This window comes from Choristoneura fumiferana, chromosome 16 (genome assembly GCF_025370935.1).
Source record: "Choristoneura fumiferana chromosome 16, NRCan_CFum_1, whole genome shotgun sequence".
Lineage (NCBI taxonomy): Eukaryota > Metazoa > Arthropoda > Insecta > Lepidoptera > Tortricidae > Choristoneura > Choristoneura fumiferana.
In genome coordinates, this window is record NC_133487.1 from 278,313 (window position 1) to 303,675 (window position 25,363).

Sequence of the window (25,363 nt, forward strand, 5' to 3'; positions counted from 1 at the left end):
TATATACATATATGCAGCAAGTATGGCGGTACTGGCGTGTGACGTCACATGCCAGTATGTCTTTCTCTGTCTAATCTTGGATTTCAAACCTTTATAACTGTTATTTGTAAAGGTAGCTTAAAAAATGTTTTTTTATTCGATAACAGGCATTGTGTTGTTTTAATTTATAAAACATATACAAAATAGTCAAATACCGTATTGTTTTTTAGACTACTTGTTATTTAGACCAGTCGTTTCTTAGACTACTGGCTATTCAGACCAGCTGCTTTTTAGACGAAGTGGTTCTAACCTCGGAGCGGGCGGGGGCGGCTTGCGTGTGGTTCATTTAGCTTAGATTTAACTCGCCAGCTCGCCGGGCCTGCGCCGGCGGCCGGCAATATCACTGGACATATCTGTAGCTGGACTGCCGCGGTTTTTCCTTTCGCTGTAGACAGTAGTTAGCCGTCACCGCCCGCCAGCCGCCCACTACTTGTTGTCTTAGCTATCGGTAGTTGATTCGTTGTTTAAACATAATTTATAGCAGTGTATTCTTTGGAACTTGTTTAGCATTATTTAGGCTTTCTGTGACGTTATACTTCCACTATGCAATCGTTTATAACAGTGCAATCGAGATCTCCGTTTCATGTAGTTAGTCTGAACATATCTTTGAATATCAATATTTTAGTATAAGTTGGTTTTGTTGATCGTGGTGGTCGACTCGCGTCGGACTACATCGAAGAGTTTCTCATAGCACAGGGGAGACGACACCACCTTGATTGACAGATTTTCATCACTCGTTTATTTGTTTTAAACTTAAAATCATTTTTTTCTACGGAAAGCGTTTTTTTTTACTAGAGTTTTTGGAATTAATTTTTCATGGTGTCATCTACCCTTATACCTGTAACAGAGACAAGACAACGGCAGGCAATGTACCTATCGTGCCCCGTCGTGTCTGTAGAGAACTGTGTCTCCATTAGTTTGAGGTAGCGGCAAACTAGAAGTCTTACGGGTCACTAAACTACGGCGACTGACTTGCAAGTACTGTATCTAAAGCCGAGTTGAGACTTGCAAGAAAAATCGCGCAAGTTGCATTACATTGCGAGGCCGTAAAGCCAACGAGTTTGTAGCGGTCAATCGGGCGCCGCAATGTAATGTAGCTTGCACGATTTTTCTTGTAAGTCTAAACTCGGCTTAAGATTTGTTTCGCAGGTTGTTGGAAGCCAGTGAGTCGCCGCGATATTGAGGACATTTACATTAAAAGTTAGTTTTGTATTAAACTGCCTGTCCACGAGATCCCATGGGTCTTGTGTGGCCACTGAAAGCATTTCTTTCAGTTCTAGCGCCGATTTTTTGGTTTGCCGATACTTAATGCCTACTTGGGTATCCATTTTGCTATAAAATCAATGAACAAGGGCATAACTGGTCAAAACGTGTGATGGAAGACGAACTTTTTTCATCGTGTAATTTACTGATTGTTTTCTAGGCTAGGTTTATTTTATAACAATCCCATGAACACCATTTCTTCGAAAATTTTGTTACATTAAATTGACTATAATAGATTTTGACCAATATGTCAATTGGATTGTAGACCCTTTCTGCTTGATTACCCCACGGCGTAACATAAAGAGGCCTTGTATAAAATATATTCGTGCGTTTTTGCCTGTTACCTCGTTCTCGTGATGTCAAGTGCCAAAACGTTCTGTTTTTTACATTGCGGAGTTTAAACTAAACGAGTTGAATTAGTAAATTCTATGCGTTGTTTTTGCCGAGGGCAAGCTTCTCACTCGGCGGTTATGTTGACGACATGATCGGTTTTACATTTCAATGTTTCCTAAACATATTGTGAATTCATATCGTAAATAAAGTTTAATTTGATAATGTACAAAGCAAGGTCGCTTTACTTCGAGACCCTCGATTATCATAGAGCTCCGGTGTTGAGCATTGAGCGATTGTAAATTGTTTCATTCACGTTCGTACGTTTATGTTCACGAATTATAATTGTTCAGCTGGCGCGCTGCAGCTTCGGCTTTGAACAGTTCTCCATTGGATATCTATGTTTTTTGTGAATGGAATCTTTTGTTTCTTTGAGCCTGGCCCGATGCTGCTGTCTGTGCTAGGTGGCGTCTGTGTTCAAGTTGTGTTGCTACAATATCGACACGATACAGATTTTCGATGTCAATAAAAGGGAGATTTAATTCCAACAGCTCGCCGTGTCGGCTAGGAAGGCTGCAGTTGCCACTAGCACTATTTGTAGACCAAGCGGCTTCAGGTACAAGGGAACAAAATTACAGTACGACACTAAAAAATTAATGAGAACATTTCTTAAGCACAACTTTTACACTAAGCGCTAATTCAAAAATGCGATTGTCTGTGTATCGCTCGGTATGATCGACCCGAGTCCTACAAAACGTCTCGCTTTGAAACTTGTTCTCATGTACTTAACATTGTCCACACCCTGAAAAATAAATAAAAAATATATGACACCAGTAGAACTACTTACTAGTTTTTTGACGTTGTTATATTTTCATTAAAAGATGAAGTTTTTTCGTTAATAGTTGTGTCGTACTGTGCCGACGCTGCGCGCGCTGCCCATGTGATGACCCCATGTGATGAGACGGGCGGCGCCGCGGGCCCCACCACTCGCCCGATATCCCTCCAAATAGCACATAAGCTGACAATTGACAATCATCAAACTAAGTCATTCGAGAACCTTTGTTGAACTCGCAGTACTCTGATGAGGTACAAATACGGGGTGAATTCAAAACGTTATGGTTGCTATTAAACTAGGTACTTATTAACTGTTTTTTTTTGTTCTGTGCCTCGTGCGTGAGCAGAACTGAATGTTAGCTGCATCGATTGGACGACAGAAGTTTCGAATTTATCCCGTTTTAGGTGCCTCTTAATCCGTACCCAAATTAATATTGAGAATTAATATTTTATAAAATATTTGTATTGCCGCGGCGTCGTTCGCAAGGTGCTAACTATAAGATTTTGTACGTACCCACGTTTGTATGTCTGTTTGTAAGTATTGTAAGTTAATATCGCTTGTGTGTCGTCTGATCCCGCGTCTGTCTGTACCTCGATGTGTATTATAAAGCATTTGTTAGTTTTAATGTAAGCGGCGCGGCGCTGTGCGGATCTTTTTTACCGTAGTTTTGGTATTCCAATTTTACAATGTCATCCATGATTTTACTTTGGGCAGTATTGGTGGCTTAGATGTTTCTGTTTTTTATATTGAAGACAGGAAGTGGGTGTTCAAAATAAGGCTATTACTTAGGCTACATCCGCCCGCACAGCGTCGCGTCGCATCGTTGGGAAGGCGCTCGCGACGCGTCACAAGACGGCGGCGCTGAACTAAAAAGATGTTCGGGTCCCTTCGAGCCGACACCTGTTTGGTTGAGCGCCGCGGACACCCGTCTTCCTGCATCTAGTATTACCTAAGTGTTAGCACCCGTGAGTTGCAATCGTTAGTGCAATTAACTCGTTGATTTTTCGTATTTCCCTTACGTTCAGTGTAAATAACAATTTGATAATAAAATGTATTCTGCATAACGCATGTACAAGTCTGGTACCAAATTACATAACTATTATAAAATGTTCAGAATAATTTCACCTAGTGCGTTACGACGTCGATCTTGTTTTACACCAATCGGAGATCGACGCGTCGCGGCGAGCTGCTCGCCCATTGGCCGGTCGCGACCCGCCTGTGCACACTAGGTGAAGTATTTGTATATTAAATAATTATAATTAGTGGATTTGTAGTAAAAAATATATTGGTATTTTGTATTGAGCGAGTGTGATATGATGACATGTGATCTTTTAGCTCGCTTTCAGGGGAACGTCAACGATTTTTATGATGTACAGGATTTTGTGATAACTACGTTTCGACCTTCAGCTAACTGCGACCGTCCTTGATGTTTTCTTAATGCTTGTCATAGTGTAACATAGAACTTTATCTGATATCAAATATTACTTAGCACGGCGGTCGCTGTCGCCCATCGCGACTCAAGATGTAATTATTAAGAAAGTCTAGTCATTTAATACTTTCACAGTTCAGTGTACCTTACGAGTACGTCATAAATAAGGCATGGCGTGTCTCGAAATAGCTGTACAGTGTAACCCAGCGTTATTAGAATAGTGCGGGCCACGAAAATAAAATACCGGGTCACAGCGTTGTCTAATTATGTATTAACAATTCGTACTTGTTCGTGGTCAAAGGGATGCGTTGTTTTTATATCAATGCAAAAAAGAAAAAGAAATACAAAAATGCAAATATGTTTTTTTTTCTTTATTTCCCAGGAACAGGAGGGTTCCAAAACGTGTGGTGGGTCACCATGGGGAAACATTGACATAACCGGGCCAGGGTGCCGGGTGGAATAAACGTTTGATAAATGGTTTGATAAACGCTGGTGTAATCGACCAAGTGATTTATTATTATTATAAAATTTCCTACATCACAAAAAAATAGAAAGGCGGCTGTAAGTGATAGCTTTTAAAAGTTTAAGCGCTACAACCGAGATTCAATTTTAGGGGTGGTGTCGTGGTAAAGGAAGTTTCTGGACGCTGGATATTTTGATCTCGGTACATCGTAGGGCAAACTTGTGAAAGTATTAAATGACAATGTAAAGCGATCACCGTTTTTTCTTAGTTTACATTCACTATTTATGACATATATTTTGTAATAACCAATAACTGACCGGTGTCGACAGGGGACATGTTTCCATTGAGTAACTAGGCAGGCTATTCTAATATCTGAATTTGATCTGTCGAATATAGGTAGCAATCATGTAAACGACATCTTAACCCAACTGTACCGAACAGGAATTGGTGTTATAACACCAACAAATTTCCTCCTGGCACTAGCAGAATTTAATTTAAAAATCACGGACAACATGTATAAAAAAAAGGAAAAATTATAAACCCGGCGACACACGCGTCAAAATAATCGTTGGTTCCAACAAGGGTCTCGTGACAGGAGTTGGCGTTACTATAGAGAGCTTCGTATGACAATTTTGACATTTACCGTCACGTTTGTGAATGGTTAAATAACTAAATGAGCCAATCGCAAGCAAGACTATAACGTCAAGAGGACCTTCGATACTAAAGGTGCGGCCACATGCAGTCGCTCGTCGCTCGATTGCAGCGATAAATCTGGTCACGTGACCCCATTTTGAAGGGGATTTTGAATTTCCCGCGACTAAAAAGGTGACAAGATGGCTTCTTGCAGGAAAGATCTTGGCCTTGGAAGCTGATTTCTTAATCTCATTTAGTAGCGTTCGTGGCAGTGGTACAAATAAATAAAATTGGAGTGAATGAAATAAATAAATACTAGTGTTTTTGCCGAAATTCAAGAGGTTTATTTCCAGCGATAAAGCTCAACATTTTCAGCTTTATCGCTAGATGTCACGTGACCAGATTTGACACTGGAAACGAGCGTCGAGCGATATTTCGCTTGTCAAGAAACCCTCCCTGTTCGATAAATTTTTCTGTTGTGCATACAAGAGTTGATGCGTTCACATGGTTGCGTGGTATAGGTCAATGCGGTCAGGTCCGCGTGTAAACGAGAACTGTGCCTTCCGGGCCCGGGGCGGCCCACTCCCCTCCCCCTCTGCGAGCCCGGCCGCTCCCGTACGCCCGAGACATAATAAATGCTCGTAATGTATTCTATTGTATTTATATCATAGTTAAAAGTTTTATTAAAAAAGTTGCTCAATACATTTGGTGTTTTTTTTTTCGAATTTATGAATTTGGCTGTCATTTAGATAAAAGAGTCTGCTTAGAGCTTGTACCTATGTTATAAATTCTTTAGATGTGACAAAAGCAGCAGAATTATAATAAATAGAAAATGGAAAAACGATGTTCTTCTTAAAGTTCTCGAAAAGTGATATTGGTGCCACAATAATGGCTACGGCAGAACAGCGACTGTTTGTAAAAATATGTAATATAGGTAGTGCCACCAGAGTTGAGGTGACAGCAGGATTTTGACATTTAGTCATTCATTTCATTCATTCGCTCTTTGTGTAGTATTTTTTTATAGCGTGTGATAGCGCTCTAATCCTCGTACGCTTAAGACACGGATCCGTGTCAAATTTAAGGCTATCTTTTTGTTTTATTGGCTGGTGGCGGTGACAAATGAGACTAGAATTCAGTATTTTTTTTGTTCCCACATACGAGGGGTTTATCTTCGATCTATTGCGGTAGTACATTCTGAATCTTATGGGAGTAAAGATGTTGGTCGCATGCCCAAAGGAGGGAAAACAATAAAATCAACAAAGTATTTCGATAATATTTTATTTTCATATTTTATTTATATAATGACTAATAATCATCTACCAAACTAAATAATAAATATAATTCAACAGCATCCTTTATATACAATATGTATAGTTATAGTATTATAATTTCCTCATTTCCGAACGTTTAAAAAAGGAGACAGTCGTTCAATCGATACAAAATAATGAAATCGACGACCATTATTACAGATTAACAAGTAATAATTTGCCACAAGTTTTTTTTTGTTTATTCATTTATTTACAATCTTATATTAATTTAGTCCCATAATTTCCAAATGAATTATCAGCGTTTCTCAGCTTCTGAACAGAACTACTAAATATAACCTTTAACTCTGCGTAACAATTTAATAAAATTGAGAAAACTTAACTGTCCTTTTTACACTAGTGCAGCACAGCCTCGGCGAGAGCGGGAGGTCCGAGGCGTGGGGGGATGACCCTACGAGACTAGACGTATGGCGAACTGACTAAGCGTGGACGCTGAGGATTATGTTGCAGAGGGCGGTAGGGTCGCGGGCGCGGGGCTGCGGCGCCCCCTGGCGTGCGACAGGGGTCGAGTTGGACCAAGTGGAGCCTCCAAACAGCTGATAACTCCCAGGTCACCCCGGACTTACACTCGCCAAATAATCGCGGTAAACTGACGACACATATACTACAATAGTCTTCAACCTTCTGCTTCGTGGCTTAATACAATATTCTTAACATTAATCCGTTTTAATGTGAAAATAAAAAACGTACGCTCTAGGAGAGATTGATAGGGGAGCGAGTCTCTGACCTTTATCGACTGATATGAGGGCGTGATACGCAAGCGGCAGGTACAGGAGGGGGAGGGGGTCAAAATATCTCAACGTCCTCTATAAAATGTAACATCTGGCTAAACTGTACGAAAATATCCACTTTTCAAGTAAAACCCGGCTTCACCGACAAGTATACCGCTCTATTCCAAAATAATCTGGTTAAAACAGTTACGATATCGGACTAGTCGTCATATTTGCACAAACGGAAATACAACTATTAAAATCTAAACTAAAATACGTTTACAAATCGTGTAACAAGTATGTATAACACAGCGTCAAAACAGTACAAACCTTTGGCATCCAACGTTATGCGGCTGATGATACAAGACAGACGCACGCTAACTAAGACGTACAACTAAACCGAACTAGCATCTCTATAGAGAGTATAAAATCCAAGCTAAGTAAGGCGATTAAATGACATTGGACGAAAAACCATTATCCAAAGGAAGTACTGAATAGAGGAGACACGGGGCGGCGCGGGCGCACCCTTATTGCTGCATACACGGAGCCGCGGGCGCGCGCCAGCGCAGCGCGCCCGGCGACAGCTCTAGGCGTACTTTACACGAGAGAGTTATCGCTTTATTACTTATATCTGTTTAGCTAGCAACACCGACACGACACCGATTGGTCTGGTTTACTTTAGGCTGGTAGCCCACACGTAGTATTGCTATTCTTTGTATAGGCGCCGACGCGGCTACGCCACTGGCCACTGGTGTATTATATAAACACTAACAATAATATAATTTTAATTTACTAGTACACGCTAATCAAATGTCGGGGCGAAACGTAAAGGTATCGAAGACCGCGGCGCGCGCGGCCACAACCGAAACGAACTGACGAGTGTAACAAAAATTATTGTCATCCAATGCTTAATTTTCCAATCTTTATAAGTATCTCTTTATTTATTATGTACTTAATACTTTATACAGATCAACATCGTCGACTATCATTATTGTTATCCATTATATTAGTTAAAAGTTCACTTGTTACTTCCATCGTATCTATAAAATGTACAACTAGCCGTCACAAACGAGCGCAGGGTCCAACGAGAGGAGCCGAAGGAGGCCCAGGCGGCCGGGGGCCACGCGGCCAGGCGGCGAGGGCGGCGCTGCGGCCACCGCATTGTATAAAAACAGTTAAATACAATAGTTCATAATGCTTTCGATTATTTACATTATCACATCGACATCGCGTGAAGGGTCGCGGCGGCGCTACGTATGTACAGCGGCCCCGGGGGGAGGGGGGGGGGGGGGAGGCACGGAATAATTGAACTCGCGTCGCGGCCGCGCGAGGGGTCGACGAGTTTGTGCGTTCATTCATTTCGAGTCGCGCCTGAGGGAGTCTAAAGTTAGGTTCATAAGATCTCTACGGTAGCTAAGCTCTAGCGGGCGACGGCCGGCGGAGGCCGGGGTCGCTGGCGCGGGGGCCGGGGTCGCGGCGAGCCGCGGGGCGCGCGCCCCCTCACAGCTGGTACCACTTCTTGTCCTTGTATTTGAGCATCAGCTGGTGCGCCGACGACGAGAACTCTGCCAACAAACAAAGCTTTATTGTACAAACAACTGCTACAGTACCTACTGGTTACACGTTGTACCTCATTGTATTGCTGTACAGTAGGGCTACTAGGAAACTCGAAGTTCGTGTCGTGCGGTCCCTCTGACACATACTATTTAATACGAGAGCGAGAGGGACCGCACGACACGAACTTCGAGTTTCGTAGTAGCCCTGCTGGCTGATAATTATCGACATGCTCCTCACGATAATCATTTTTAAATTTCTCAACAAAAAAACACACGCCACTTGTGATCATCGAAATATCGGGAGCTATAGGTAATCCGGCAACAAATAGGTATTATTCAAATAACTTTTAGTTTGATGCTTACGGAGTCAAAGAGGAATTTCGGCTGTGAAACTTGCTTGTCGTTTAAAAAAAATCCGTAACAGTTTTTTTTTGTCAGTTTGACTAACCTTCAAATTGATATTTATTATTAGCTTTTCGGCAAAGGAAAATAGGCTAATGAAATTTAAATAATACCTGTAGCGCCTTGCAAATGGTGCATCTGTAGTCCCTAATCTATGCTTCAGTAATTAACTGTTATCATCGCGCTAGGCTCGTGGCGTTTTGGGTGTATGTCCAACAGTGTTCGTCTGTTCGTCCTACGGCTGGTATGATGACGGTCGTGGTACCTGCGGCCTGGTTGGACATGCGCTCGGTGCGGTCCTCGAGCTGCGACAGCTTGTCGCCGCGCTCTAGCACCAGCAGGTGCGCGCGCGCCACGTCGCTGCTGGCGCTGGACGCGCGCGCGCCGAGCTGCTCCAGCGCCTCCTTGTTGGAGCCGGGGATGTGCTTGGCCACAGTGCGGCTCGGCTTGCCGCTGCCCTCGCCGACTGCAAACACACAACACCGAGCCGTTCACTACTACAGTACTTAATAATACTGTAGGATCTATCCCATCAAAACATAAATGTGAAATGATAGCCAAGTTCAATATTAAGATATATGCTTTGATTGTTGACTTTAACGTCAAAAGAAATGAGATCTAAATGGGTGCCAAGTGAAAAGGTGCCAAGTTCAATGGTCAGTCCTGGAATTATTTTATAACAACTTAAAATATCATTTCTTCTTATAACAGGATAATAATATTGAGGACTCGGACTTGGCTAGTTCTCATATACGAATTATTATTAAGTACCTACTAAAACAATCATGGAAGAGCCCCATGTTCGATGGCTAGTTTCTGCCAGCATGCAGAATTTACAGCTTTAAAACTTGCGAGAGCTAATATGATTTGTATACAAAAACTAGCCAAGTCCAAGTCCGACCATAGGCTTCAATATATTATCCTATAAGAAGAAATTATATTTTAAGTTGTTATAAAATAATTTCAGGACTGACCATTGAACTTGGCACCTTGGCACTTGGCATTTAGCGCACAGGAACAATCAACTATATCATTAATATTTGGATCATCATTGGATGATGAACTATGGGTACTAGTTTCTAAATTCCTCAATCAATCCTATCTCGCTTTATATTCACCCAAATACCTATCTGGACGCCAAAGGTCATCTGGAACTGGTTTAGAATTTTGATCTACAGGTCAGTCAGTGATAAAAATTACGATTTTTGGATGTTTAATATCTAAATAACCGTTCGAGGTGTGTTTATGAAATTTAGAGCACACATGTATCTCACAAATCTCAATAAATGAGTCAAATTTGACAGATTTATGTGAAATAGTTTTTGAGTTATGAGGGGGTCAAAAGTCGCTCCAAATGGTTCTGTAAAATTACACACGGTGCTGCTCGCCAGTTCTGTTAGCTTGAACTTGGCTTGTCACGCCACCGCGTGTCTAGACTACTTTAATAGACCTTACGCATAAAGGGTGGAAAGATCCAATGTGACATGGATGGCGACTATCTTAAATATTGGAAATAGCACATTCTGTGTAAAGGAGACTTTCCTTAATTTTTAAAAACAATAAATTCAGCATTTCTGGATTTCTGAAAAATCGCTTGTCTTAGTCGGGACTCGGAGGTCAAATGCGATAAAAAATAACATGCCGTATTTTATGATGCTGATCGAAAGGATCTTTCATAGTAATAGTGATTGTTAGTTAGAGATAAATTAACCTTATCAGTAACCCTTTCATTGGGGAAATATAGTCGGAGCGTCAACTCACACAGCTCCTCGCGGTCGAGCGGGCGCGCGCCGCCGCCGAAGAGGCCGCGGAAGAAGCCCTCCTTGGGGGGCTCCGGCATGTCCCGCGCCAGGAACAGCTCGCCCAGCATCTCGCTCAGCCCCGCGCTGCACAACACATGAAATTAGCCAACACAGCAGCAAAGTCAACTACAATATTTTCCTCGCTTCCCCGCAAGAAATTGCATGAAAATGTATATCACATTGAAAAAAAAATACATGACCACTGTTTAGCTTACTAGATTAAAAACATGCCCCAATTAATGGACATTCAAAAATGACAAATATCTTATCAACAAAATATCCACAGGAAAAATAATACCAGTTCGACTACCCTATCTAAGTTGAAGTGTGAACTGGGTCAGAATGCACTCTGGTGAAATTCAGCAGCTATGCAAAACTAAATAAACAAATTAAAGGCATAATTTCGCAATCGCTTAAAAAGTTTAAAACTTTTAATTAATTTTCAAAATAAGGGCTTTTATTCTGCAAACTTAACAATGCCTTGTATATAAAAAAATACTGGCCGCAATAACTTCGAACGCCGTCAGAATGAAATTTTAAAATAATTTTGCTTGTCTTTTGTTTATTTTCATATTTGAACCCAATCTTGTCGTAAATTCGTGTGTGGCGGTAATTGACAGTATCAAAATCGAAACTCCACACTCACCAGAACTCAGCGTCGATGGTGAACTTCTGTATCTCAGTGGGCGAGGCGAGGTAGAGCCCGTGGCCGCGGTTGCTGAAGCAAAACGTCTTCGCTATCCTGCAACACGGACCCGCGTCAAACCAGCCGCCGCCGCGCCAGCCAGCACATCCGCCGCGCACGCGCAACCACACCGATACATCGGCTAATAGGCAATACGCATGGCACTAACTTTCACGTTCAAAAATAAAGAAGATACGAGAGCGAATGAAAGTCGCGTACCATCACTTTCTTGAGAAAAAAAATGAATGGACTTTCTATAGTCGTCGTAGTATACTTATGTATGACGTCCTAGTCCTTGTATGATCTCTCTCTTTAATTGCCAATTTTAAACGTCGACATCTTCGTGTTTTTTAAAGATATTTAAAAATTACTTTCACGACTTGGTTCGCCAAATATATAAGATATACTTGTGCAAATAAAGAAAATGCATATTCCCCATTGCGGTTGTTGCCGTGAGCTGACACTGCTCATATTCTTATTAAAAAGGTGAAAAGATGTAGTCGGATAGAAGTTCTGATAATTGTTTCAAGTTTTATCAGGTTTAGGACGTATAGAAATAATATTGTGAATTTAACTAGTTAACGGCGTAATGACATCTTTTCACATTCAAATAAGGTGACTTTCGTAATAGCTCTAATTGGTCTTTTATTTCTGTCAAAGGGGCTATTACTTAGCTAGTTGTCACTTCAAGAAAATCTATATCTTTGTGTCACTAATTTGCAGCGGATGTTTTGACTGGTTGAATCGTTGACTATAACTAATTGACTTGCCTTTACGGTCAAATTTAGGACTTTTATATGTACAACTTTAAAAATGGTTATGAAATATCCCGAGTCATTTAATATTTCAAGTACGACGTTACTCAAGGACTTGTCATAAAAATAATCAATCAGCGCCAGAATATTAAAATGTCTCACCTTGAATCATCCTCAAATCCGTTAGTGATGAAATCTAGTAAATTAAATTTATATCTAACATGTAAGCTTAAATAACAACTCGATCTAGACAAAATGACCGCTAATCGCATTCCCGTTAAACATACAATCAAATAGAAAACGTCCAGAAGCGTTCATGCTTTAAGCTTTGAGGTAAGAGAAGGAAACAGAAAGAGCAAGAACCAGCCAGTAGACAGCAAAACGGTGTAGGTACATTCGTGTGGATACCGTAGAAGAGGTACAACAGTGTGGGTAGAGTAGGTAGAGTATGTGAGGTGCACCCGGGTGTGTGTGAGCGCACCGCCGGAGCGGCGCGCGTGGGCGTGGGCGTGGGCGTGGGTTGAGTGGGAACTACCAAGCACAGTCGCAAGCAGCGCGCGCGGGCCGGCGTGCCGCCGCCGCCGCGGGAGCTGCGTCAGCGGCGCGCCGGCCCCGCTACTACCGAAACACAGGGAGGGAAGGGTCCAAGCTGAACGCACATGAACAAACACGTCTAGAGACGCAACAGAGGCCGGAGTGAGTTCCACATTACAGGTGGCGGAACATGGCTAACGCATGTCATTGTGTGTCGGTGACTTACTGGTCCGTGTCTTCGTTAACAATGAGCTGTTGGCCCCATATGGAGAGCATTGGGTCTACGATACCCCTCTGTTTGGACTGTGTCTGGAAGCTACCAGGAACACAGACAGCCGTCAGTATGCGCTCGCAACGCGGCGGGCCGCCTGCCTCCCCCCCGGCGAGGCGGGAGGCGGGAGGGAGGCAGCGCGCCCCGCCGCGTCCTGTACTAAGGTAAGTGTACTACGAGACGGGCGATGCAGGGTCACACACTAGTCGTTAGGTCGGTTAGCAGAGCATCCGGTGTTAGGTCGACATTCAATGATCGTTGACGAGATGGTCAGATGGTCGGGCGGTGAGGGCGGTGTATATACAACGGCACCGCGCGGTAGAATGTAGGAGCAGGGCTCGTGTATATCGATAATATGTCCGTTGGAACCGCGATTCCAAGGTGTGTCTAATGTGTGACGGGAGCGTCTTATCTCTTAAAACTGAAAAATAGATGAAGAGTGCCAAATATCGGAAGCACAGGTGGTGCTCGATAGATTTGCGATTCGGTCTACGTTGTGAACAGAGGTAGCGCGACGGTGGCGGTGCGGGCGCCGCGCACGCGCCGGGGCCGGCCGGGGAGGGGCGCCGGCGCCGGCGCGGGCGCGGCGCGCGGCGCAGTCACAGGAAGTCGGTCGTCGGGCTCCCAAATGATAAAATAGCAAATAATCCAGAGCGTGGTCCCGGCTGATGGCTGACAATGAATGCGAGAACCGTAAAAATGACAAATCGTTAGCTCAAAAACAGCATTCTCATGCTGAAAGTTTGCGAAGCCAGGAACGACTAAGGTAAGACTAGTTAGTACAAAAGAAGCCGTTTATCATTTAGTGCCTTCGTCTGGTGCAGAGAATCGTCTAGGTGGTGTGTCACGTGACATCTATCGTGAGTGACGCGACGCACGACATCCAGGCCGGGGGCCCTCGGGCGGGCCGCGACGCCGCCGGCGTGCCGCGGGGGCGGGCGGAGGGCGGAGGGCGGGGGCGGGCGGCGCCGCGGCGCGGGCTACGGGGGGCTCACCTCAGCTCAGACAGCGGCAGGAAGTCGGCGTGCACCAGCGGCCGCAGCGACGGCAGGCTGTACGCCGCCAGGTGACCCGTCGACAGGTAATTGACAAGACATACACTATCTGAAACACGTACAAGTAAAACACATTAAAATCGAAGTTAAAATACATTTGTCTGTTGCTCGGACGATATATGTAACCTGTTGCGCCAGTAATTTCCTCAACAAAACAACGTACCAATAAATATTTATTACAAGCACTCGGCCGCAACTTCGCGGGAACTTTGTACTATTTTGGGCTGAAAAGTAGCCCAGCCTACTCTATAGTAGCTTTCATGACCGCATTATTTTAAATCTGTTCATTAGGTAGTTTAACTTATCTCTGAAGATAAGATATCATGTGACTATTGAACATGCACTGCCAAGCCACATAAAACTGGAGTAGCGGAGCGTCTAAACCGTACCTTTCAAGCTAACAATCTCAGCCTTAACGACGAAGTCCGTGTCGACGATCTGTTGTCGGTAGACGCAGTTTTGGCTGGGCAGCGCCACGACGCGCGCCTGCTTCTCGGAGGCGATGACCACGAACTGGCGGTCGCCGGCGCCCGCGTCCGCGCCCGGCGTGGGGCTCATGCGGCTGCCGCTGCCGCTCGAGCCCTGCTTCGTCGGCGTGCGCTCCCGACGCTCCCGTACCTGGAATCATCAAGTGATTCCGAATAAACAGTAATACTTTGTCAGGGTGAGTACTCGAACTTACATTACATTTTTCGCAAAGTTAGCGACATACAATCCTAATGTGAAATCTTTTTATTTGCGGTTATTCGGTATGTTCTGGTAAATTTTGAAACTGTATTCTGATATGAAACTAAAGACCAGTCATAAATTTAATAGTATTGCAGTCACGCTGTTTGTTAGTGTTTGAACAGAATAAAGAGTTCCCTAGTATAACGCCTTTAGCGACTCCAACGGATATCGTAATAAATTCAATCGGATTCACCGGTAAAGAAAGTGTGGTTGGAGGCTACACTAGTTTATAAAAGTAAGAATACTAAAATAGTTGATTTTCTGTAAAAATATAAGCCTGGTGACCTCAGAGGAAGATTATTCAAAATCGAAAGCCCAACCCAAATCATAAAGAATAGCAATGTATACTCACGTCTTTTGCATCATCTTTCCAACTTTCGAATGAATAAGGTATTAAAGCACCATTGCAGTCAAGGAACGACATCGCTAGAATTGCACCTTTTAACCTGAAAATAGGGCCACCTGAAAACAATAAAGCGTATAAAATATTAAGTAAATAAATAAAAATATCTAATAAATGTAGACAGAATTGCAGTGAAACAATTTACTTAAACAATATAACTTGGGGACAGAGTTGAATTATTTTTAATTTGTAAATAAAGTTAATGCTTTGTTAGGCGGGTCACATAATGGACATCACCCACCACCGCCAGCTCTTTCCCCAAAGCTTTGTGACTTTACATCTCAAATAAATGAGCAAATAGGCAAGTTTGAATGGGGACTCATGAACAGGCTGGACTTCTAGTTAATGCGGGGTGAAGTAAAGGCAAGATCATAATGTACCGGTCATGGAGACGACCACGGGCTGCGTGTGGCGCTGGTCGGGCTCCGGTAGGCTGATCATCATGGTGAGCACCGAGCCCAGCGACGTGCCGATCCACAGCGTCGGCAGCAGCGTCGTCGGGTCTAGAGGGACACGATACATCACCATCTCAGAATATTACGTTGGTGTTAGTATTTAATTTACCACAGAACTATTGTGGAAGGAACACAACACACACTTACATTTATAATTATGTATTCTTCTCTTTATTAGTTCTGTGGTATTGACTACGGCAACGTTATGACACAATCACTCAGAAGAAACAATTAAAACAGATTTCAAATAAATCTTGATTCCAATTAAAAGTTTTTGCTTTTTTCAAAGTTGAAAGTACGGAAATATTTTGTACTACGTACTGTTATAAGGTTTATAACAATCACGCTATCAGTTTGATAGGCGTCATCCAGTAAAATATAAAGTATACACTTTGGCTCTAAGGCTACGTACGTGCTATGCGTCCAACCGCGCGGTTTAAGCGCGCCGTCTTTCTTCAAGGTATCGCTTGAGAAAGAGACGGCACGTTAATACCGCGGGATTAGCCGCATAGAGGCTCATAGAGCGTACGAAGCTTAAGGAGGTTAAATCATATTACGGGAAATCGGATTAGCTTCGACTAGATTATTTTCAATTAAGCGTCGATGTCGCGGGGCGAGTTTACAAGCTGCTAGCGAACTCGCTGGCTTATAGCTCGTAGACTAGCCCCGTGTCATCGACGCTTTAGCAGGTATCAGTTGTAAGCACTGACCTGATTTCTTCGTGTAGCTGTCAGCAAAGGCGAGGCACTGGATGGCCTCCTGCGAGATGTTCTCCAGGCTGGACATGGAGCTGGAGCGGGAGCGCGAGAACGAGCTGTCCAGCTTGTCTACGCGGCCGGTTGCCAACAGAACACACCAGTTATTGTCTCCGTCGCGGCGCGGGCGGCGTCGCCGCGCGGACGTGGCGGCGCCGCGCCGGCCGACAAGGCCGCTGCTGGCGCCTCGCGACAATCGATTAGTCAGTGCAGGTGGTGTTAGTGACACCGTGCTCACCAGACGCTAACGCTAACGCGAGGAGCGCCAGCAGCGGCCGGCTACTCTACGTGGCAGTTGCGGCTTGCAGGCTACCGCTAGCGGCTTGTGCGGTTGTGAAATCAGCTGAAACCAACCGAGGTGCCACATACACGGGACAGTGCTTCAAAAATATTAGTAGATATAGACAAAAATATTTCAGAAAAACTCATGCCGGAAGAGTCGGTTGCATGCCCGTCCAATCTCAGCTTATTTACACAACTTCGGTGACAGTTAGTCGATTATGTTGATGCCGATTAGTTAACAAGACCATGGTTCGGTTAGTTGGAGTTATTTATATGGTATTTTGACTTCGAATGGTTCATGTAAGATGGGAGCACAGAGACGCACGCGACAGTACGAACGGTTAAAAGTCAAACACCAGCCCCTTTTACAGTTTTCAAACCTTATGATTTAAATATTATTTAATACATTTTATAGTTAGCACATTGATAAACAGCTCTACATGATAAGATGAATGAGAAGCGTCGAGTTGTAAATAAAACGTTACGTTAACCATCAGCAAAGTAACGCAGCATGAGTGATGGCGCGCGTGCGGCGGCCGCGAGCGGCATCTAGCGGGCGCTACAAACACGACACGCTACGGACCACGAGCTCTCTAGCAGGCACGGCACTAGACGAAGCGGCCGCATGGACGGACAGACAATTCTACGGCAATCAAACAGAAAGGCTAAACCAAGGTGGTGCGTACGGTCGAGGCGCATGCGACTAGTGCGTTATTAAGGAGAGTATCGTAAGCATACATAGACATAAGGACAGCCGTATATAGAGGCAGCCAAAAACGAGCCATATAAACTTTTTGCATTGTGGTCGAGCTAGAAAAAGAAAAATAATATCATGTACTCGACAGCCGGTAAGAGATATCGTAAGAATTTAAGGATTGAAGTGAAGTGAAGTGAGGTCAGGCGCGGCCCGCGCGCCGGCGCCCGCGCAGCGCACAGGCACTAAGCAACGTGAGCAGCGCGTATACCGACCCAAACAAAACAGGAATATACAAATGATAGTACTCATACATGTATCTCATACAATATGGAAAGCCTCGCGCGATATATGCACATGTAACATACGGTACTTCCGCCCACCGTCAACAGAAAGTGATAGATTAAGAAATAGTTTTGAGTAGTAAGTCACCTTTCGTCTTATATCTAGAAGTCATGCCACTTGCAGTCGAGCGTACGAGTGCGGCCGAGAGTGTGCGGGGAGACATGACAGACAGTCACAGCCACAATTTCAAATCTAACGTAACAGCTACGTGTCACCGAGTGACGTGTCCAAGCAACCAAACGATCAACAATAAAAAAAATAAAAGATCGGTAAGAAATAAATAAAGTGTTGATGCAATGTTTCGGATACCGTTGGGTTGCATTATTTGTAAGTACTCCATAGATGCGAGTGACTGCGGAATAGGTGGTTCTGTACCGACAAACAAAACCACAAACGTTACAAGCATGATCATCATTCATTGTTGGCGGCGGGGCCGGCGCGGCGCGCGTGCGTTACCGCGGCGCCGTGTGGCTGTGGCGCGTGGCGTGTGGCTGTGGCGCGTGTCTGTGGCCGGGGCCTTGTGTGTGACGCGCCGCGCGCGTGCGCACGCCGCGCCGGGCCCGGCCGCGTCGAGGACGCCGGGGCACATCGGACATACACAAGTATTCCATTTAAGGATCCCATTCTAGAAGTTGGCAATGAGGTTACAACATATGAAACACTACTGGGAACGACTAGAAAGTAATAAATAATAACCGACATAGGCGTGGTATATTCCAATGATTACCTATTAAATGATTCCGATCTGAAATTGGAAAGTTATCAAAAATAAATATACGGAAATTCGAACTGAACACATGCTCTTCGGCAAATGAAAAGGGGCTGAACAAATCAAAACCATTCCAACTTTATTCAACTTTCAAAATGAGCTAATGAGCAAGTTTAGTACGAAGTTACTGCCAATCCAAGAACATGATTAGTTTAAGACTCATTTTATTTTGGATGTCATCGACCAAAATTTTTGAAAACGCGGCTATGAATTTGTAGACTGCCAAATACCAATCGATCGCGACCCAAAACACTCGCGGTCGTGCGCGTAACAGAAACATATGCTCTTCAAATTCATAGCTGCAATTAGAATGTTATCATCAGTAATGGAAAGAAGTAATTCAGTGAATGTAGAAGAAACAATGGAAAAGAGAAAAAAACTTAACAAAAGGACATAAATTAAACGTCTACAGCTTACTTGAGCCGGTCGCAACAAGCCGGAGCACCGAGCAGTGCGTCCGTTGCGGCACATAGTTTGTTAGTTATTGACACTCGGTGAAGCAAACCCGTGCCGGAGTGCATAGTATGTCGTCAAATTCGATTAGATTAGTATTCACAGGCTAGTTAGCTATAATTAAAAGCACCAGCATTAGTGAAGTGTAGTTTTTAAATCGAGACTCGCTGCTCTTTGAGACAATTTTGTAATCGACCGAATGCGCGCGAGGGCGGCGCGTCGGAACGTCCATTCGTCGAAAAAAAAATCAAGCCATGTCGTCCAACAAAACAAGGGAAACAGAAACAATAACGTAAATCAAGAAGAAGAGAAATTGCGACTGTTTCAGAACGGAAAGACGAGACTGAGTGACATCGTATAAGGTGACTGTACTACCAAAACTGCAATACTGTCGCGTGGAGAGCAGCGAGTGCTGCGGGGCGGGGGGCGCGGCGAACACGTCGGACGCCGTGGACAGGCACTTGTGCAGTTTGCGGGTACCTTGCGAGCGGGACCGCCGCGCCGCCCGAGGGGCCCCCGGCGCGCCGCCGCCGGCCACCCCGCCGCCCCCGCCGCCCCCGCCGCCCCGCCGCCGCCCGGCCCGTTCATCTACAACACACACCAGGTCCAGCACCGTGCGGCGCCCCGCGGCCCCCCCCCCCCACCGCGGCGCACCGCCCGCCACCCCGGTTAGACACGACGCGGACACGGGTTAGCGGACGTGATCTCTGTGCCTGTGCCTCGCGTTAGTTGCGTGCGGTCGTACCTACTGGCGCGGGGTCCGGCGCGCTCGCGCTCGCGGCCGGCGGGTACAGTCGCGGGCACAGTCGCGCCACCGCGCGTCCTGCGGACAGACAGCGCTGAGCGGCGGCCAAGGCTAGCGGGGAGCGCCGCCCAAGCCTCCGAACGGACATCCACAACACAGAGATCACCTACTGTACTTTACGATGCAATCAATGAACTCAAAATGATCTTCGAATTACCGAAAAGATCCGCGAATAGGTATTTAAGGCAGTTCGAGTCTTCGTCGGACGAGACGTCGTCCTTGGGGCAGAAAACAGACGCGTCAGTCGGGCCGCTCCGCGCAGGCGTGTGCGCGTCGCGTGCTGACACTTCATACACGAGTAAATAAAAATAAATAAAAAGCCAAAATATCACAAAAAGCGTAAAGCATATAATAAAAGATAGTAAACTGCGTCTCGTCAACATTAGTTATGCTCATCGTTTAGTTAGGCCTCGGGCGTGGTCTCGGTCTGCAACCGCTTCACTCGACATCGTTTAAGATCAAAAACTAACTACTCCACCATAAAGAGCCAACGACTACCTTAGTAATAATGAGAAAGGGGCTACGGACGTTAGTGAACCATGATAAAAACGCCAAACCATTACCATTCCAATCCAATCCGAGAGCGATCGACAACTACCTACGCTGGCCGCGCGGGGTCGCTCGGCCGCGAGGCGCGCGGGTACTTACTGAAGCGGCGCATGAGCGTGCCCGCGAAGCCCGGCGCGGGGGGCGCGGGCGCCGGCGGGCGGGCGCGGCCCGGCGCAGGTCCTTGACCTCCGCGCGGTACTTGATGTTGGGCACGGACAGCAGCCGCTGGTCGTCCCGCGCGCGCGGCGGCCGCGCCGGCGCCTCCAGCGGCAGGCTGTCGGGGCGCGGCGCCGCCCGCTCCGCCGCCTGCCAGCGCTCCTGCAGCTCGCGGTGCATGCGCGTATACACGTCGCCCGCGCCCACGCCCGCACCCGCGCCCTCCGGCGACTCCGTCTCTGCCTCCGGCGCCGCCCCCGCCTCCGGAGCCACCTCGCCCGCCTCCGCCGGCGGCTCCCGGTCGGGCTGCGCGCCGCCGCCGCCCTCCTCCGCCGTCTCCTCGAGGTTGGTCTCGGGCGGCACCGTGAATGCGGCCTTCAGCTTCAGGTCCACTTTGGACAGCTGCCGTTTCAGGTTGAAGTTTTTCCAGGGCGTCGATTTCCTGCGCGCGTCGATCCTGGGGCGCTCCTCCTCGTCGGGCTCCACGGGGCTGGCCGCGGGCGCCGGCGAGGCCGCGGGGGCCCCGGGGGCCGCTGGGGGCGTGCGCGCCAGCGCGTCCTCCAACTTGAGGGAACGGAGGGGAAAACATTCGGTGAGGATGGTCGCGCGACCGCCGGAACTGACTCTGTGCGGGATATGTTCTGTGCGAGACTACTAGTACGGGTGCGTGCGGCATCGGGCATGGGCTGCCGGTCGCGCGACGCGGGCAGCTACGTGGAAAACAATCGGATCCGAGAGACCGTCCTCGCGCCCGGGGCGCGGGTCGCCCGGCCCGGACACGCGCCGAGGGAGAGGCCGGGGGCGAACAGTCTAACGACGCCATGCCACGTCGCTACCAGAACAAGCCGGGGTCGGCGCTACCGCTAGCGATCTACGGTCGCGGGGTCGTCGTCAGAGGAGAGAGGGCCGCCGGGTCGCCCGCGGGCGGCCCGGCGGCGGCAACTGAGAGCGTACAACTGAACATAACTCGCAAATGAAAGATAAAGAGGGCGTCGCGGGGGGCGGGAGGATGGGGGGCTCACCTGGTCTTGGCTGGGCTCGCGGCGCTCGTGCGCGTGGCGCGGCCAGGGCTCCAGCGGGCCGTAGAGCGCGGCCGCCGCCAGCGCCGCCACCACGGCGCGCCGCGACACGTCCACCACCACGACGCCGCGCTCGCCGCCCCACGCCATGCTGCAACACGCACCGACCCCGATCACAACCTACTTGACACTGCTGTTACCGATACTTACATTGTACTAACTTGGTGCTACTTTTGCGGCCTACTTACAGATGTGACGCCAGCACATGGATGTGTTGAAATATTGGCAGCAGAGGGTACTCACAGGCCGTAGGACGAGTTGATGGTGAGCGCGGTGATGGGGTGCGGCGCGCCGGTCTGCAGCGCGACCAGCGCGGCCTGGAAGCCGGGGGCGCGCCGCGCGCCGCCCGTGCCCGCCGCGCCCCGCACGCGCAGCGCCGTCAGCCCGCCCGCCCACACGCCCGACTGCAACCACCAACCGCCCCGTGTACCTCACACCCTATGGCTGTTTTTCCATTAGCCGGCCCGGCACCGGCATGGCCGTGCACCGGCACCGGCGCCGCGGCTTCGTTTTCCCACTGCGCCGGTGTCGATGCCGGTTTACGCCCGGTGAGTAGTACAGTACTGACACAGGCTTCAGCACAATTCACATACAACATGCAGTTTTGCCGGCACCGAGTGGGAAGCTTGCTACCCCGGCGACGGCGACGGCGCCGGCAGGATTCAACCGATCGATCGAATCGATCCAAAGCAAGCCGTTGCTATACTAGGGCTTTCCAAGTTTTCACTTGGGGTCTCCTCACATCTATCCACGTGGAATCGGCTTAAGCCGACTAAAAAACGCTTTGTCTATTGTCCACGCAATAAGAGGTTTACTAATGTTTCGGCGAATAACGTTTGGCAACCTGTTTCATTTCGCAACTTTTCATTTCCCAACTGTTTAATATTTCTAAAACTGTAAATATTTCAGGATTTTTATAAAACTAACCTAACCTTACCTAAAGGGTTCTACACGATGGCCCTGAAGTAAATCCTGAAATATTTACAGTTTTAGAGTTTGCGAAATGAATCAGGTTGCCAAACGTTACGTTGCAAAAAGGCAGTACTCGGCAATAAGAGCTAAAAAGACGTTTTCCCGTCGATAAACGTCGTTTCGCGTCAACCGAGCCGATCGACGTCTTTTTCGCTCTTATTGCATGGAAATAAAAAGTTTTTTGATCTACTAAAGCCGATTCCGCGTCGGTAAGTTTGGGGAGACCCTTAGCGACGCGGCCCGGAAACTTAGACAATCTAATGGAAATCGTGTTGTTTACTAGCTATTGTGCTCTATTTCTACAAGCTGATCTCCCCGTGACTAAATACTGAGGACCTGGCCACATCAGCGTATAGTGTCATAACATGCAACGTCGTATTGTATTTTGGACACCTCAAAGTTCGGATTACCACATACATTTTATCCCAGTTGCATGTCTCCCGCGGAAGAGCGAGCGCTAATTCTTCGCTCCTTAATTTGTTTTCTACAGAGGAAGTCGTGGGCAAAGAATAAAAATATTGGTATGTCACCAGGAGTCAGTACGCGGTTTGCAAATTTTGCGAACGGATCCAACTGGGAGCTTAGTGTAATTTAAAATTTGTGTCATTTACCCTTCAGAAACAAATGAAGGCAACTCCAGGCGAGTCCAAATGTGTACCATTTTAACATATCGTCCACCGCTTAGCACCGATGATGCACTTCTTCTCTTCGTCTTTTTAGCCTTGTCCCTTTATTTGGAATCAGCTCTTGTCGTCCTCAACTCATGCGTCAGAATCAAGTATCCTAAGTTGCTTTCCTATCTAGGTGTGTCCATATCCAAATCTTTGGATCCTGTTGTCCACCAAGTGGTCAGCGATGGCCTTAATGTTTAACGCACTCGGAATCATTTCCACCATTTCTTTCTCTCACATGCTATAGGGTCAGGATTGAAAGAAATGGTGAATGCGATCGCCAGCGCTCGGACGTTAGCGTCTCTTTCTCCACGAAAGCCAAAAGTCATGACGGGTTCGTGAACAGTTTAACCTGTGGTTTACTTACTCTTCTGCTCTCGCCTTCGACGCTGTCCCCGCCGCGACTGAAGGAGGCCGACCGGCTGCCCTCGGGCTCCGGCGACGCCTCCTCCTCCGTTGCCTCCGAGATTATAGGGATCTCCAACACCTGCCACAGTACAATAATTTAGATGCATTTAAAATACATTTACCGAACCGATTGCAAATGCTAAAAACTTTAATCGAAACGTTTCTTATTATCATTGTTTGGCCGATGGCGGTGTCATGACCAAATTCTATTGCCAGGGCATGGTCAAACTCTATAGCCAAAGGATCACAAGGTCAAATTCTAGTCATAAGTAAATCAATTCTCGTTGGGAACACAATAAAATAATGGGTTTAGAAATCTACTGGTTTCTTAGGCCGCTTGTACACGTCCGTTGTTTTTACCTGACAACGGACCCTTTTTTTTGCCGGACTTGTGATGTTGTTTATGCCAGGCTTGAGGGCTTGGTACCTCTCGAAAGCCGGTTCTAGAAGGAGGAATGCCTCGACAACCAACCCGCAGAAAGAAGGAAAAGACTGGACGGGAGGACTCACCAGAGGGCTGTTCGCTAGTTGCTTGTCCTTAGCCTCCCTAGATGGCGGGCTCTGTTCAGCCATGGTGAAGGGAATGTTTGGACTTGGACTTTTGGTGGGAACAAGGAAAGCAATTCGGAGGTCGTAACAGATGTTGTATGGCTTATTATGAATGCGTGTACACGCACCGGACACTTGTCCGGCGACGAAGCCACATAACACCGCAAAAAACGGTCCGTTGTCCGGTGAAAACAACGGACGTCTACAAACGGCCATAGAGCCAACCTAGGGCAGGGTCATGACCTCCCCTAGGTGTAGCCCAGTGCCGAGTGTACTGACGTGCGTCTCGGCGTGCGTGTCCTGCTTGCGGAACTTGAAGAGCACGACGTGTCCGTGCGGCAGCGCCACGCACAGCCGGCGCGACTCCGCGCACAGCGCCGCCTGCTGGATGGCCAGCGGGGACTCCTCAGCACCGTACGGCACACCCGACACCGACCCGCGCCGCTCGAACACTGCCCGTCAACACACGTTTACATTAAACACGCATTCACATTTACGAGTATCTGTCGTGTTGTGTCGTGTCGTGACGCATCAGAACGGTATCGGTTTCATACATTTTATATGGTAGCGTTGACATTTATCTGATGCAGTGAGTTGTGACGGCTTGTATTATGTCGTATCACAAGCTATAGAGAGAGAGAGAGAGAGAGAGAGAGCCGAGTCATCGCGCGATTTAAAAACATGCTTCAACAGCGCGGTTTTCTTTCCTTAAAGCAGCCATACAAATGGCGTGGTTATCACGTTTGTATCTATAGAAACGCGCGTCGTCAGTGCGATTAAAAAACACGGTACACGGTTTGCAAATTTGACTGTCCTTACATGAACCATTGCATGTTGGTTCACGTAAAAAGAAATGGCGTTTAAAATGCACATATATCATATTTTATTTTATTGTATTGAGTGTACCTACCAATAGTCTAAATTGAATTAATTAATTAAATTGTGACATTAATATCATTTCGCTTATTGACTTAGAATTGTGTGTATTTAATTTGGAATTATGTTGTTCTTGAAATAAATGAATTATTATTATTATTAAAGGCACTTAGGCAGTGGCGTAGCTATCGTATGGCCAGATGGTGCAGTGCACCAGGGCCCCGGAGCTCAGGTGGCCCTCTAACCTAAGCTTTGATTTTTTTTTTATGTTTTTAAACGAACATCATGTGTGGTTTGTTATCGTTTAGTTTTGAAGGCCAGCATAA

At 46.6% G+C, this 25,363-nt stretch overlaps 1 protein-coding gene across 1 annotated transcript in view; it reads right to left on the reverse strand.

Moving 5' to 3' along the window:
- Positions 1-6,254: 6,254 nt before the first annotated feature.
- Tomosyn (syntaxin-binding protein tomosyn) overlaps positions 6,255-25,363 on the reverse strand; it is a 446,939-nt gene continuing 427,830 nt past the window's right edge. The window contains exons 12-28 of the mRNA XM_074099246.1: positions 24,441-24,613; positions 23,572-23,691; positions 21,805-21,965; positions 21,505-21,652; positions 20,513-21,046; positions 20,426-20,465; positions 19,718-19,795; positions 16,385-16,501; positions 15,600-15,722; positions 15,169-15,278; positions 14,477-14,705; positions 14,028-14,136; positions 12,988-13,077; positions 11,434-11,529; positions 10,747-10,871; positions 9,251-9,451; positions 6,255-8,592 (exon numbers count right to left, since the gene is read on the reverse strand). Of these exons, the coding sequence (XP_073955347.1) occupies positions 8,528-8,592; positions 9,251-9,451; positions 10,747-10,871; positions 11,434-11,529; positions 12,988-13,077; positions 14,028-14,136; positions 14,477-14,705; positions 15,169-15,278; positions 15,600-15,722; positions 16,385-16,501; positions 19,718-19,795; positions 20,426-20,465; positions 20,513-21,046; positions 21,505-21,652; positions 21,805-21,965; positions 23,572-23,691; positions 24,441-24,613 (2,519 nt within the window). The 3' untranslated portion in view covers positions 6,255-8,527. The remainder of the gene's footprint in view (positions 8,593-9,250; positions 9,452-10,746; positions 10,872-11,433; positions 11,530-12,987; positions 13,078-14,027; positions 14,137-14,476; positions 14,706-15,168; positions 15,279-15,599; positions 15,723-16,384; positions 16,502-19,717; positions 19,796-20,425; positions 20,466-20,512; positions 21,047-21,504; positions 21,653-21,804; positions 21,966-23,571; positions 23,692-24,440; positions 24,614-25,363) is intronic.